At 40.0% G+C, this 14822-nt stretch overlaps 2 protein-coding genes across 3 annotated transcripts in view; one reads left to right on the top strand and one right to left on the bottom strand.

The window, feature by feature from the left end:
* heatr5a (HEAT repeat containing 5a) overlaps positions 1-5896 on the bottom strand; it is a 48776-nt gene extending 42880 nt beyond the window's left edge. For both annotated transcript variants that reach the window (XM_086273757.1, XM_086273758.1), the window contains exon 1: positions 5395-5896. The gene's annotated coding sequence lies outside the window, so the exon portion shown is untranslated. The remainder of the gene's footprint in view (positions 1-5394) is intronic.
* Positions 5897-12677: 6781 nt separating this feature from the next.
* Positions 12678-14142, top strand: hikeshi (heat shock protein nuclear import factor hikeshi). Its single transcript, XM_086274543.1, has one exon. It carries the CDS (start codon positions 12906-12908, stop codon positions 13500-13502), a length of 597 nt encoding a protein of 198 aa, XP_086130669.1. The 5' UTR covers positions 12678-12905; the 3' UTR covers positions 13503-14142.
* The last annotated feature ends 680 nt before the right edge of the window (positions 14143-14822 follow it).

The following is a 14822-nucleotide window of genomic DNA, read 5'->3' as shown; positions in this document are numbered from 1 at the left end:
CGTCTATCGTTTCATTTTACGCTACCGTTTGTTTCGTGGTGTGCCAAAATGGATGATCTGATATCGTCGTGTTGGTGTTGTTTCCAGTTCCGGGTTCAACATTGAAAGTGACCAATCACTTTCAATGTGGGGCAGGGATAGCTCAGTAGGTAGAGTGGTGGCCCCATGATCGGAAGGTCGGGGGTTCGACTCCACTGAACGGCTACTCTGAGGTACCCCTGAGCAAGGTACCATCCCTACACACTGCTCCCCGGGCGCTGCATTGGTGGCTGCCCACTGCTTCACTGGGTGAATGGGTTAAATGCAGAGGAACTATTTCCCTATGGGGACTAACACGCACACTTCTTCTTCTTCTTCACATTGTTGTGACGTTATTCTTTTACGAACCAAGCCATTCGTGCATTATGAAATTCCGATGTTGCAAGGACAATATCAGTTCTGCTTACCGTTTATTAAAGGGTTACAGTTAGGGTTAGGGTCCGTTGATCGGAGGACAGAGGCGGTTTCTTGCAGCTTAAGTACAGTTTTTTGTTTTACGGCGGTTTTTCCCGAAGTTGCAAAAGTATGACGTCACAACATTCTGATTGGTCACTTGCAATGTTGATCCTGGAACAAAATGTTTTAGTATGACGATCTGGGAACAACACCAACACGACGATATCAGATTGTGTGTCGCAAAATAAACTGTTTACGGCAATATTTTTTCACCGTTTTGATGGTCACTGTAGTGGCTATATCAATTTCTTAAAGTTCTCTCTTTCTCTTATATTTAATATAGCCACACTAAGGACGGACAAGCGCCTGTTTTTATGCGTTGTGGTTAGCAACAACTACGGTAACACCATCGCGTGTCTGCTTGTTTATGTTCCACATAAACCTTTCACAATAAAGCTCAAGATCCCGTTGAGACTTTTCAAAATAAACTGAATCACGTGAAAGAGCAGATTATTTACGGATGAGAAGTAAAAAAAAAAAAAAAAAAAAAGACACCAGGTGCTAAAAAACAAAACAAAACCTTAGACTCAAACGTTAGAACAGGCTTTTCCCCGCAGCACGCCGTGTAATAAATACTCACAAAGAAAACGGCGGCCGTTATAACTAGGGCTGGGTATCGTCACTGATTTCTAGAATCGATTCAATTCCGATTCACAAGGTCCCGAATCGATTCGATCCACGATTCGATTTAATTCGATTCGATTCAATTTAAATCTGGGAAATTTTGACAGTCAGAAATATAATTCAGATCAGTACATTTACATATTTTTGTATCTATAAAAAGGAAGCTGACACTCGCAAGACTTTATCCAAGCTGTGAGCATCACAGCAGATGCCTTTGTGTCAAAGTAGCTGAAGATAAAACACAGAAAAACATGTAGGTGATTTTCCTGGCCTGGGATTTTATAAAAAATATTCTGCAGTACATCAAAAACGAAAGAAAACCATTAATTAATGAACATTACCTCTGACGTTACAGCGGTTTTATTAGAGACACGGCTAAGCATTTTGCATTTTGAATAATTTTAAAAAGTTTAAATTTGTTCAGTATTGAACAGCAGAAATGAGGTTTTCTTTTCGGAAGAATGTAAAAGGGAAAAAAACAGCGGCCGACAGCGCTGTAAGCAACAGTAAACTTGTGCGTAACAAGCAAGCGAATAATGAAGAAAGCAAAACTGTTCGAGAGAGAGAGAGAAAGAGAGAGGGAGAGGGAGAGAGGGAGAGAGAGAGAGCTGCGCATCGCAATGGAAGCAAAACAGTAAAAGAGTGAATTCATGACGATGTTTATGTGAAGCGTTTGGATCTTCTTTTGCTGCTGGTTCGGTCAATATTGTTTGGAGAGAGATCAAACTAACAGCCTTAGAATCAGCGCATAAAGGGCGTGAACACAAAGCGCGGACCCGGATCAGCGAGCTGTCGGCTTTCACTTTCAGCCCCGACTGTGAGAAAGGCGACATCTAACTGATTCTGATCCGCGGGTCACGCCCTGTGTTTAAGTCTATGTAAAGAATCCCTGTACCTGCTCTCATTTACTGTTTGGTGGTTCTTGAAATTTTGTGAGATGTCACCAGAGATTCTGGCATTTCGGACAAAATAAATTTATATTAAAAAATCGATTCAGGATTTTAATGAATCGATTTTACGTTATCCAAGCCAGAATCGATTTTAATCGATGAATCGATTATAAAAACCCACCCCTAGTTATAACTTATGTCTAAAAATGTATCGTTTCATGCATCGGTTAAAACACTCGACTCCAGGTACACGATGCCCAGCTGGAAACACTTCATGCAACTCAAGCTGCCCGAGAGTCACAGAATTTACAGAAAATGTTACATTTTTGTGATATGTAAAGCGCTATACAAATACAGACCATTTACCATTTATATCGTTATCTGGACGATAGAATTCTTATATCGGGATATGAGATTCTGGTCATATCGCACAGCCCTAAGCCGAACTACGGTTTTCACTGACAGTTTACCGAAGGATTTTTCTATTTTTAAATACACTTACAGATGGTCACACTGCTATAAACCCACTGTTCCCAAGTCTGGATCTTCAAAAATAAAATAAATCAGAGCAACATGGATACCTCCTCTTTGAGTGCCTCTATATACACTCAACAAAAATATAAACGCAACACCTTTGTTACTGCTCCCATTCCCCATGGGATGGACGTAGAGACCTAAAATTCATTCCAGATACACAATATAACCATCCCTCCCAAACAGTGGTCACAAATCAGTCCAAATGTGTGGTAGTGGGCACATCTGCTATATTGAGATAATCCATCCCACCTCACAGGTGTGCCACATCAGGATGCTGATCTGACATCATGAGTAGTGCACAGGTGTACCTCAGACTGCCCACAACAAAAGGCCACCCTGGAATGTGCAGTTTTTTGCGCTATTGGGGGTCTGGGGACCCAGAACCGGTCAGTATCTGGTGTGACCACCATTTGCCTCATGCAGTGCAACACATCGTCGCATGGAGTCTATCAGATTGTCAATTGTGGCCTGTGGAATGTTGGTCCACTCCACTTCAATGGCTGTGCGAGGTTGTTGGATATTCGTGGGAACTGGTACACGCTGTCGTATACGCCGGTCAAGCACATCCCGAACATGCTCAATGGGTGACATGTCCGGTGAGTATGCTGGCCATGCAAGAACTGGGACATTCTCAGCTGCCATCTGCCCTGAACAATGTGAACCATGATTCATCCGTGAAGCGCACACCTCTCCAACGTGCCAGACGCCATCGAATGTGAGCATTTGCCCACACAAGTCTGTTACGGCGACGAGCTGGAGTCAGGTCAAGACCCCGATGAGGACGACGGGCATGCAGTTGAGCGTCCCTGAGATGGTTTCTGACAGTTTGTGCAGAAATTGTTTGGTTGTGCAAACCAATTGTTCCAGCAGCTGTCTGGGTGGCTGGTCTCAGACAATCTTGGAGGTGAACCTGCTGGATGTGGAGGTCCTGGGCTGGTGTGGTTACACGAGGTCTGCGGTTGTGAGGCCGGTTGGATGTGCTGCCATATTCTCTGAAACGCCTGTGGAGACGGCTTATGGTTGAGAAATGAACATTCAATGCACGGGCGACAGATCTGGTTGACATTCCTGCTGTCAGCATGCCAATTGCACGCTCCCTCATTGCTTGTGGCATCTGTGGCATTTTGCTGTGAGACAAAACTGCACATTCCAGGGTGGCCTTTTGTTGTGGGCAGTCTGAGGTACACCTGTGCACTACTCATGATGTCAGATCAGCATCCTGATGTGGCACACCTGTGAGGTGGGATGGATTATCTCAATATAGCAGATGTGCCCACTACCACACATTTGGACTGATTTGTGACCACTGTTTGGGAGGGATGGTTATATTGTGTATCTGGAATGAATTTTAGGTCTCTACGTCCATCCCATGGGGAATGGGAGCAGTAACAAAGGTGTTGCGTTTATATTTTTGTTGAGTGTAGATCTGGCTCCAGTCCACACACCCTCAAATATCAAAAGTTCTCATAAAAGTATCTCATACTGTGAGCCTGTAGTGCATATGTGGAATATATTTTATCAATACCTATTTTTTTCTGCATCTTGTTACATCTTATTTCAAGCCTCTCTCCACTGCTAAAGCACCTCTGAGCTCCACTAAGTGCTTTTTAGACTAAGCTATTCAGCCTTTGTCCCTAACAGAGTAGATTAAACTGGAAAAGGAGGAGAAAGATGCAGAAGAAGAGAGAGCAGCTCATAAATTATTGAACAGCACAACTTGGTCTTCTTCGTTAACACACACAGTGTTCACTGAAGTGCAGGAAGACTCTAAAAATAACTACTGTCCCACAGAAAAGAGCAGACCATGTCCCTGCTGAGCAGCCCCAGTCTGAATCAAAGTGAAAACATAGACAGGACCTACTATTCGGAATTCTAACACCAGAATTTGTCAGGACATCATGAGGACAGAACTGAGCTGCCGAACATTCAGAAATAAATTGGGTGTCAGCAGCTTCATGCTCATTGTTTCATTCACAAAAACTAAGACGTTTGGTTTCCAATACACCAGAACACAGTGATAGTCTATCTTACATGACATACACCCCACATCTTAGTAGTAAAGGAGACAAGCAGCACTGACTGCACCTGCAACCACACCCCACAGAGACATCACACTTCTCCAAGAGTGCCAGGCAAGAAATAAAACCATGAATTTCAGCTGCTGTTCTGCTGCTCTTTAACCTTGGTGCCTGAACTTCATTTCCAATCCTAAATATATCAAAACTGCCAGGGTAATTACGGTAATAGAGAAAACTGTAATGAGTAAGGTGTTAAAATAATAAATAAGGAATTACAAATCTCTTTTGAGGGAGTGGTGCTGCCATCACTGTCTACTTCAGGAAAGGTTTAAAGGAACCTTTTGTTGAAGAGGTTTAAAAGGTATTCTGGTTAGAATTCTAATGTGCAGCTGTAGCAACACAGTCTGGTTTGGCAAAACTCCCCAACTTGTTCTATTGTATTCTATTCTGCGATCTTTCTGTTTACATGGACCATGAATTCGAAATGAAGATAGACTCACTGATTAAACCCAACAGCTTCAGTGAGGATTCTTAGAGGGATTACGAAGTATCTGACACTTTTAATCTCCTGAAAGTCACATACTCTCTCCTCTATTTCCAAAGACAACATCCCACTGAAGTCAACCACATGTACCAAAGTAAGCTAACAATATGAGCCGAAAAACATTTCTTTCTCTCCACTTAAACATCTATTAAACAGTGTCGTCATTTAGCTTTAACAGCTACATTAAGCAGAGGCTTACAGGTAACAGGCTGTTAGCCTGGGTTGGCTAGCGAATGGGCAAAAGTTTGCACAAAAACTGGAGGAAAAAATGAAGGTGATCATTTACCTGGTCGTTCCGGCTACAACACGTTAGTCCTTATAAGAAAATGACAGTCCACAAAAGCAAAAGGGAAAAATTTACTTCAGTTGTGTTCAAGATCTCTGCATTCTCACCGCTGCTCCGTCTGCCGCAGACCTGAGTCGGCGACAACTCAAAGGAACGGAAATATCCTGTTACTCTTCCGGCTTTTGTTTTTTCAAATTAAAATATAACCACGGCATCTCCCCATCAATAGCCAGTCACAATTATTTCCTGTTTTCATGTGTCTAATATATATTTTGAATTTTGAACTGTACTTCACTTCTCTGTGTGCAGACTGCCTGACATTGACACCTGTGTCTTTAACGAATCTTTAACTGCCTGATTACAAAATAGTGTAAACTGCTAAATTGTCTCCCAAACTTCTCTCAGCAAAAAACAAAACAAACAAAACAAAACAAAAAACCACACACGCATCAGTCCATTTTTGGCAGAGCCACAATATCCTGTACAATATCCTACAGTAGGGATTTGAAAATACTCTTACCTTTATATAAAATCCAAAATCAGTTTGAACCTTCTTACCTTCATACCTTCTTATGTTTCTGAAACTCACTCTGTATTCTAACTCACCGTTTTAGATTTCCATTGCCAAACTGTGGGGAAGCAGCCTTCCTGGCTGTTAATTTTAAATACTGGTAAATGTTACTAAAATGAGGCACAGACTACCAACTATCCGAATGCCTCGGACCTTTAACAGTTACAATTAAATGTATAATTAAATGTGACCTAAATTTGACATTAACGGTCATCTCATGCTTTATAATACAAGTAATGACCTTATAATATCAGAGAGAGAATTCTATTTATTCAACAAAACACTATAAACAAGCTCTTGGTGACAGTGGGGAGGACGAATTCCATTTGAAGAGGAAATGATCTCAAGCAGAACCCTGTTCAGCAGCCTAAGTTTACAAGAAGGATAACTATGGGCTGGTTAAATTAAACTGAATGAAGGCTTCATTGTTTCATATGTGTTTTAACATTATCTTGATTCATTATCTAGATTCATATACTTTCATTAAGGTTGTTGTTACAATCAATCAGGCAAGACTCAAACGATTGCAACCAGGTGTGTTGGCCAAGGGCGGGGACCCGGAATGGAGTGGCGCCCTTACAGAGAGGAGTGAGGAGAAGAGAGAGAAACACAAACAAACGGAGCACTGGAGAGGACTGGAGGAACATGACAGCAGATCATTCACTATAATAGTGATAGGTTTGTGTAGCACACACCTATTGCTGGAATAACCAAGACAATTCTACTACAACAGCAAAAACATCTGTATAGCAGATCCATTTCACTTACCTGTATTTTTATTCATTTGAGGGATTGGTATTTTTAAAAACTACATAAAACAGAATTACATTTGTGGGTTAGTGATTCTTTATTAGGTTTATCAGGTTTGATATAGTATTTAAGTGACTGTTTGAGGAAGATGAGGAGGACTGGCCATCCTACGTGTGTGAGGAAAAAGAACCTGAGTTAGAGCTGTTCAAAATTTATTATTTGTTTTGTAAATCTAAACTCTTTGTACATGTATTTAAGAGAAGAGTGTTAGCAGTATTCACCTTTTCCTGGTTGCGTCCTTCGCTGTATATTGAGCAAAAGAATAAAAGGAGCTCAAAGTTTATGAGCGCCGCGAGTAAACTAGTGTGCCAGGTTAGGGAGCTTTGGTTATGGTGTTCCTAATTTATATATAAGTGATTGAAGTATATATGTTATTGAATTATTTATAGGACTTGGTCCAAATATAAAAAACGTCTTCCATGCGCTTTATTGCAGTTTGAGCTTTGCTTATGTGGATGTTTATTTTCTCCTTTGGTTTGATAACCCCTGACTTAGGCTATTCAGATGCTCACCTGAATCAGGTATCATATAAAAGAGACCATGCCAGAACTTTTTTTTTTTTTTTTAAAGTCTGAAGTTCTGGTTTCTCAAAATACTGTGCACCAATTGGACCAATTAGAGGGGGTGGGGTCTTTTGTGAGTAAATTCATCCTTTCCTTAATAAAGAGTACCATTTGATGGATACATTTTATTCCAGCCTCAGCCATGTTGGATTTATTTGATTCAATAGTGGACATTGAAGCCAGGGTACACCCTGGACAGCTCACCAGTCTATCACATAGACACAAACAACCATTTGCAGCAGATTGTGGATTTGAACCCCAGGACCTTCTTACTGTGAGGCAACAGCACTAACCATCAAAAATAGGAAAGCTATGATTTCAATTCAATTCAATTCAATTCAATTTTATTTATATAGCGCCAAATCACAACAAAAGTCGCCTCAAGGCGCTTCATAGATACAGAGAAAAACCCAACAATCATATGACCCCCTATGAGCAAGCACTTTGGCGACAGTGGGAAGGAAAAACTCCCTTTTAACAGGAAGAAACCTCCGGCAGAACCAGGCTCAGGGAGGGGCGGCCATCTGCTGCGACCGGTTGGGGTGAGAGAAGGAAGACAGGATAAAAGACATGCTGTGGAAGAGAGACAGAGATTAATAACAGATATGATTCAATGCAGAGAGGTCTGTTAATACATAGTGAGCGAGAAAGGTGACTGGAAAGGAAAAACTCAATGCATCATGGGAATCCCCCGGCAGCCTATGTCTATTGCAGCATAACTAAGGGAGGATTCAGGGTCACCTGCTCCAGCCCTAACTATACGCTTTAGCAAAAAGGAAAGTTTTAAGCCTAATCTTGAAAGTAGAGATAGTGTCTGTCTCCCGAATCCAAACTGGAAGCTGGTTCCACAGAAGAGGGGCCTGAAAACGGAAGGCTCTCCCTCCCATTCTACTTTTAAATACTCTAGGAACAACAAGTAGGCCTGCAGAGCGAGAGCGAAGTGCTCTAATAGGGTGATATGGTACTACAAGGTCATTAAGATAAGATGGGGCCTGATTATTTAAGACCTTGTATGTGAGGAGCAGGATTTTGAATTCAATTCTGGATTTAACAGGAAGCCAATGAAGGGAAGCCAAAACAGGAGAAATATGCTCTCTCTTTCTAGTCCCTGTCAGCACTCTTGCTGCAGCATTTTGGATTAGCTGAAGGCTTTTCAGTGAGTTTTTTGGACATCCTGATAATAATGAATTACAGTAGTCCAGCCTGGAAGTAATAAATGCATGAACTAGTTTTTCAGCGTCACTCTGAGACAGGATATTTCTAATTTTAGAGATGTTGCACAAATGGAAGAACGCAGTCTTACATATTTGTTTAATATGTGCGTTGAAGGACATGTCCTGGTCAAAAATGACTCCAAGGTTCCTCACAGCGTTACTGGAGGCCAAGGTAATGCCATCCAGAGTAAGAATCTGGTTAGATATCATATTTCTAAGCTTGTCAGGGCCGAGTACAATAACCCCAGTTTGATCTGAATTAAGAAGCAGAAAGTTAGCGGCCATCCAGGTCTTTATGTCTTTAAGACATTCCTGCAGTTTAACTAATTGGTGTGTGTTATCTGGCTTCATGGATAGATAGAGCTGGGTGTCATCAGCATAGCAGTGAAAATGTATGCTATGTCTTCTAATGATGCTGCCTAAGGGAAGCATGTATAATGTAAACAGAATTGGTCCTAGCACTGAACCTTGTGGAACTCCATAATTAACCTCAGTGTGTGAAGAGGACTTCCCATTTACATGCACAAATTGGAGTCTATTAGATAGATATGATACAAACCACTGCAGTGCAGTACCTGTAATACCTACAGCATGTTCTAATCGCTCTAATAGGATATTATGGTCGACAGTATCGAATGCTGCACTAAGGTCTAGCAGGACAAGCACAGAGATGAGTCCACTGTCAGAGGCCATAAGAAGATCATTTGTAACCTTCACTAAAGCTGTTTCTGTGCTGTGATGAGCTCTGAAACCTGACTGAAACTCTTCAAATAAACCATTCCTCTGCAGATGATCTGTTAGCTGTTTGACAACTACTCTTTCAAGGATTTTTGATATGAAAGGAAGGTTGGAGATTGGCCTATAATTAGCTAAGACTGCTGGGTCTAGAGATGGCTTTTTGAGTAAAGGTTTAACTACAGCCAGCTTGAAGGCCTGTGGTACATAGCCGATTATTAGAGATAGGTTGATCATATTTAAGATCGAAGAATTAATTAATGGCAGGACTTCTTTGAGCAGTTTTGTAGGAATGGGGTCTAAAAGACACGTTGATGGTTTGGAGGAAGTAATTATTGAAGTTAACTCAGAAAGATCAATTGGAGAAAAAGAGTCTAACTTAACATCAATGGTACTAAGAGTAGCTGTAGATAATATTACATCTGTGGGATGATTACTGGTAATTTTTTCTCTAATGATAAAAATTTTATTTGTGAAGAAGTTCATGAAGTCATTACTAGTTAACGTTAAAGGTTAAAGATTTCAAGTCTTGATGCAGAATTTTCTTTACATTTTTGTCCTTGACAGGTTACCCCATAATAAAAAGCAATAACATACACGTGGTGTGTGTGTAGTTGTCTGCCTCTTATAACTCCAGTGATTTTTCTGCAGTTTGAAATCTCATGTGATCTTGTTAATTTCATGAGTCCAGCAACTAAACACTACAGTAGATTGTATAATGTCATCTCTACAAGAACAAATTAAGTTGTTGAATTTCATACAGATCCTACGTGATTTAATTCAAGATAGAACCAAGACATTTATGTGTTCAAATTACAAGGTAGACTTTTTTAATGAAACAACCACCCATTTACTTTTTTTGGTATACCAAAAAAAGTAGAGGCGGCTGCTCGACTTGACTGAGATGGATGCCTTCCTCAAACCACGATCAAAAGCGCGCGAGACTGAAATCCCGTGCGGTGTCGCAGGATTTAACATTGCTATTTTATTGACTTACTTTACTCGAACATGATATGAACAATTTAATCTACCCGCTCTGCATATTATGTAGTTTCTATATAGTTACACTTAATTTTAAAGCATGAGGCACTTGTGTTAAATACCAGCAAGATGCTTACATAAATCCAAGAGCTGGCCAATCCCTTTTTTTTTAGTGTAGTAGCGGTACTTCTACTTCTACCACCTCTGGTTATATGCAGAGAAAAGAATAGTACAACAATCTTTACAGACAACTACGAAAGCTTTAGCCTACCTTTATAAGTATACATGCAGTGCTCATAAAGCCAATTTAGCTTTTGTATCTTCTGTCTAAAAGATCATAGAATATGCAGAATATGCATATGCATCTCCCGGTGCACTTTGGTTAAGATGCAGGGTAGCACATATCACCTTTCACTAATGTTTCTCTCCTTAGCCTCTCAACCTGCCTCATAGCAGGTTGGGCAAGTACTAAATCAGAGAGTACTTGATCCACTTTAGCTCATGTGCTGCTGGTATGCACTCAGTCAATAAAAATAAAATTGGTGGAATCAATATATAATATTTGCTGGAGAAAGATGAGAGAAAAAGATAGAAAAAAGAAATAAGCAATAATAATAGAGAAAATTCAACAAAAAGTCTAAAGTTCTGGTTTCTAAAAATACTGTGGACATATGTAAAATCAGTATTTTTTCAGAAAAAAAAAAAGAAATAAAAAGAATCCTGATGTTGTGCACTAAAATGGCCTTATCTGCTTTTCCTGTGTGATCTAGTTAAGACCTATGCAATCTATGCATCCGAGCTGAGCTGAAGTTCTCTCATGTCCTCTCTTCATTGGCTTCCTGTTTATCACAGAATTAATTTAAAAGTCCTAATGTTGGCTTATAAATCCCTAAACAGTCTTGGTTCTCCATACATTTCTTACCTTTCGTACTTCAGTCTTATATGCCCTCGCGGGCCCTTATATCAGTTGACCAGCTGCTTTTGGTTGTCCCCAAAACTAGGCTGAAACTTAGAGAAGAACGGTTTCAGGGGCCCATGTACAGTTGTGGGACCATTCAAGAGGCAAGTGAAAAAAAAAGACCACAATAGTATTTTCTCAAATACTGAGATCTTGAAACCATATATTATCAAAAGACAGACAAATGTGTTTTTTTTATAATTACAATTGAATTGGTGGAATACAGTAGTCTACCTGCCCTTTTCTTTCCTACACTACTAAGGCTAGTGGTATTTCTTAAAGTCAGCTAACTGGTGGATACTTCCAAAGTAAGTGAAACAGGCATGAAAGGAAAACAAACAAACAAACAAACACATTCATTGTGATGACATGCAAAGTAATTTGCATGACTGTGGTACTTTCAGGAGCTGCAGGAGTTGTTGGAAGAAGACAACAACAAGTGTGTATGTTTATGAATGTGTATAAAAACCATATAAACAGTATATTCATTGTGAAAAACAAAACAAACACACAAAACAACATGAAAAGCTCTGACAGTTTAGTTTTCCATTCAATATAAGATACTTTAGATATTTTACACAAATTATACAGTTATGATTCCTTTTTTTTAAAGCAAGGCACACTCTCTCTATTTCAAACTATTGTGTATGATTTGTCTGATCATCAAAACAAGTTGGCTAGACCACATCAAACATTTGTGCCTAGGGGTCTGTAACTTAATAGGCATACATGAAAGGGTCTAGCAGGGTGACAGGTGAGCCACACGAGAGTTATAGCAAGCGGTGTACTTCTGTCAGAATGCAACAGAGTCGCTGTCATGTCTGACCATATGTGTCTGTTTATATATCCATATTGTTGAACACGCCGGTTATCTTCAATGCATGGCTTTTATTCAAACTATGTAGCATTTTTTAACTTTGAAAGTGCTATACAAATAAAGTTATTATTCATTTATATGGTTGAGAGGCTGAAAAAATGTTGTTGTCTGCTTTGCTGCAAATACAAATACAAATTTAAATTATTTTGGAAAATTGTGGACAACATGATTGAGGCTTTGCCTCATGTTTGATAACTAAGGTGCTCAGTTTGAAACTGGTGTATTATACTGATTGCGATTATTCATTTTGAATCATTCTTAGACACTACAATAGGTCATCCAACTAATTGATTGCTTTTGAAAGAAACATTTGCATGTGCCCCAGCTGAATTTGGGTTTGTAAAGGAAAAATAATTGAAAATGTTTGCAAGCTGCTTATTCCAATAATATTAATTGCACACACTGTACACATGACATCATGTATGGCGCCTCTGACCCCTAAATGTTTGATCCTAGCTTCGTCCTGTAAAAGAAAAAGAACAAATTCACTTTTATTGGGTGTATTTAGTGTTTAGGCTAATGAAGTAATTATTCCAAACCAGTCGGTGGCGCCCAGGCGTCGAGTTTGCCACCGTCACATGAAGAAGAAGAAGACGCCACAAGAGGGCAGGGCTAGTATAACTGTAGAAGAAGTTTCTGGTAACCTTGGGAAGCTACGCTCATGTTTGCTGTCCAACACTTTTCTGTGTGTAATTGAGTGTCTCAGTAACTCCGGTTGTTAGACGGCGGGAGCTGCAGTACTGACTCTAACCTGGTGCAGGCTAAGCCGAAGCTATAGGCTGTTTACTAACTGTCAGCAGTGATGTTCGGCTGTTTGGTCGCAGGGAGGTTGGTGCAGACAGACGCGGTGCAACTTGCCCCGGACAAGTTCCTCTTTAACCTGTCGGACTACGAGAATGTGAACCATGTGGTGGTATTTATGCTGGGTACCGTGCCATTCCCTGCCGGCATGGGCGGTGCCGTATACTTCTCTTTCCCTGATCCGGCGAGTGGCGGTCCCGTGTGGCAGCTACTCGGCTTCATCACCAACGATAAGCCAAGTGCCATCTTCAAGATCTCTGGGCTGAAGGCTGGGGAGGGCGGGGCGCACCCCTTCGGTATTATGACCTCTTCTGCGTCTCCCTCCGTTGCTCAGGTCGGCGTGTCAGTGGAGGCTCTGGAGCAGCTGGCTCAGCAGATCCCGGTGTCCAGCGCCGCCGTGTCCACCGTGGACACCTTCCTGCAGTTCACCCAAAAGATGTTGGACAGTCTGTACAACTTCGCCTCTTCCTTTGCTGTGTCGCAGGCCCAGATGCTGCCAAACCCCACAGAGACTTTTATTCCTTCCAGTTGCATCCTCAAGTGGTATGAAAACTTTCAGAGGAGGATGGCGCAGAATCCGAATTTCTGGAAAAACTGAAGGCATTAAAGACCAAAGAGCAAACCTGCTAAGACAATTCCCAGGGTGCCTAACAAAAGCAGTGTCGACCTTCATCTCTGTCACAATGCCTCTTCACCTACAGAAAAACTGCTGCTCACAATGACTCCATCCCATCTTTTATCGGTCTGAACAATAAAGCACTTGAATTTAAAAGGAAAACACAATTAAATTGAATCCATTCAGTTGGTTTTCAATGTCTTAGTCTTGCTTAATAGTTTTCCTCCCATGAGAGCTTTTAGTTGTTTTGTTAGGGCATAGGGCATTTCTTCAGTATGGTCAAGACCATGTCTTTGGAAGACATGATCAGAAAAATGAAATAAGGAAACATTTGGATTTTTGTAATGGGCATAAAAATCAGAGGGAAAAGCAAAACAAAAAACAAGTCAGTATGATCCAAAGAGATACACAAGTGCAAGAACAAAACTAATTAATTAACATACATGCTGATATTTAATTATCATAAACTGTATAAAAACTAAAATGGGGCAGATTCAAGAGGTTTGAGAGTGTGTTTATGATTGAATTATTAGTACTTGTGTTACAAGATTGCAGTGCTGTGCTCTCAAAGCTTCATTGAAGCTTCAGTTTGAAGTTATGTTAAATAAATAGTGCATTTTAATTTTTGCCAGTTTATTATATTTATTTCTTCAAAAGAACTATGTTTTCCATTATAAAAAGTCCATTCTCAAAACTGTTTTCTTTTCATTTTTTTGAAGAATGAATTTTGATATTTTACAAGAAGATAAGTTTTTGATTCTTTTATTTTATTTAGAATAAAATACATTTTGCAAGTGCTGTGCAGTTTTGCATCACTTTTTATCATGTGCCAAATCTGACAAGCCTTTGGAAATCTAAATAAAATAGAAAATTGTTACTTTTATGGTTTTCTATTCTAAAAAACAGTTGGAACAATTGCCAGTAGGTGGGGCTACTGCATTGTTTCATATCTAAGTGAATTGTTTTTCTTCATCTTTCATGCGGTTGTGTTCAATGTGTATTCAGTGTGACATATTACCCAATGCAGGGCTCGCAAAATTTCAAAGTCCCTGGTAGCCCTTCGGGCAGGGACTCTTCAGTTTTTGGTAGCCCAAAATAAATTTAAGTAGCCCGAATAAAAAAGAGCGCAATTTTTTGATTGATGTTTTGTTTCCTGTTTTGTTTCTGTTACAACATTATACATTAAAGTATAATATTGTAACAGAAACAAAACATTAATCAAAAAATTGTTGAAACACAAATTACAACATTGTATAAAAATTTCAATCATCAACTCAAATACTTGGTTCTAATTAAACAGAA

The sequence above is a fragment of the Aulonocara sp. 'chitande type north' Nkhata Bay genome, linkage group LG19 (assembly GCF_057382095.1).
Source record: "Aulonocara sp. 'chitande type north' Nkhata Bay isolate Kocher_YH1m ecotype deep benthic linkage group LG19, A_spYH_male_GT1.1, whole genome shotgun sequence".
Lineage (NCBI taxonomy): Eukaryota > Metazoa > Chordata > Actinopteri > Cichliformes > Cichlidae > Aulonocara > Aulonocara sp. 'chitande type north' Nkhata Bay.
Note: the sequence above shows the minus strand (reverse complement) of the source record. Positions and strands in the feature narration are given on the sequence as shown.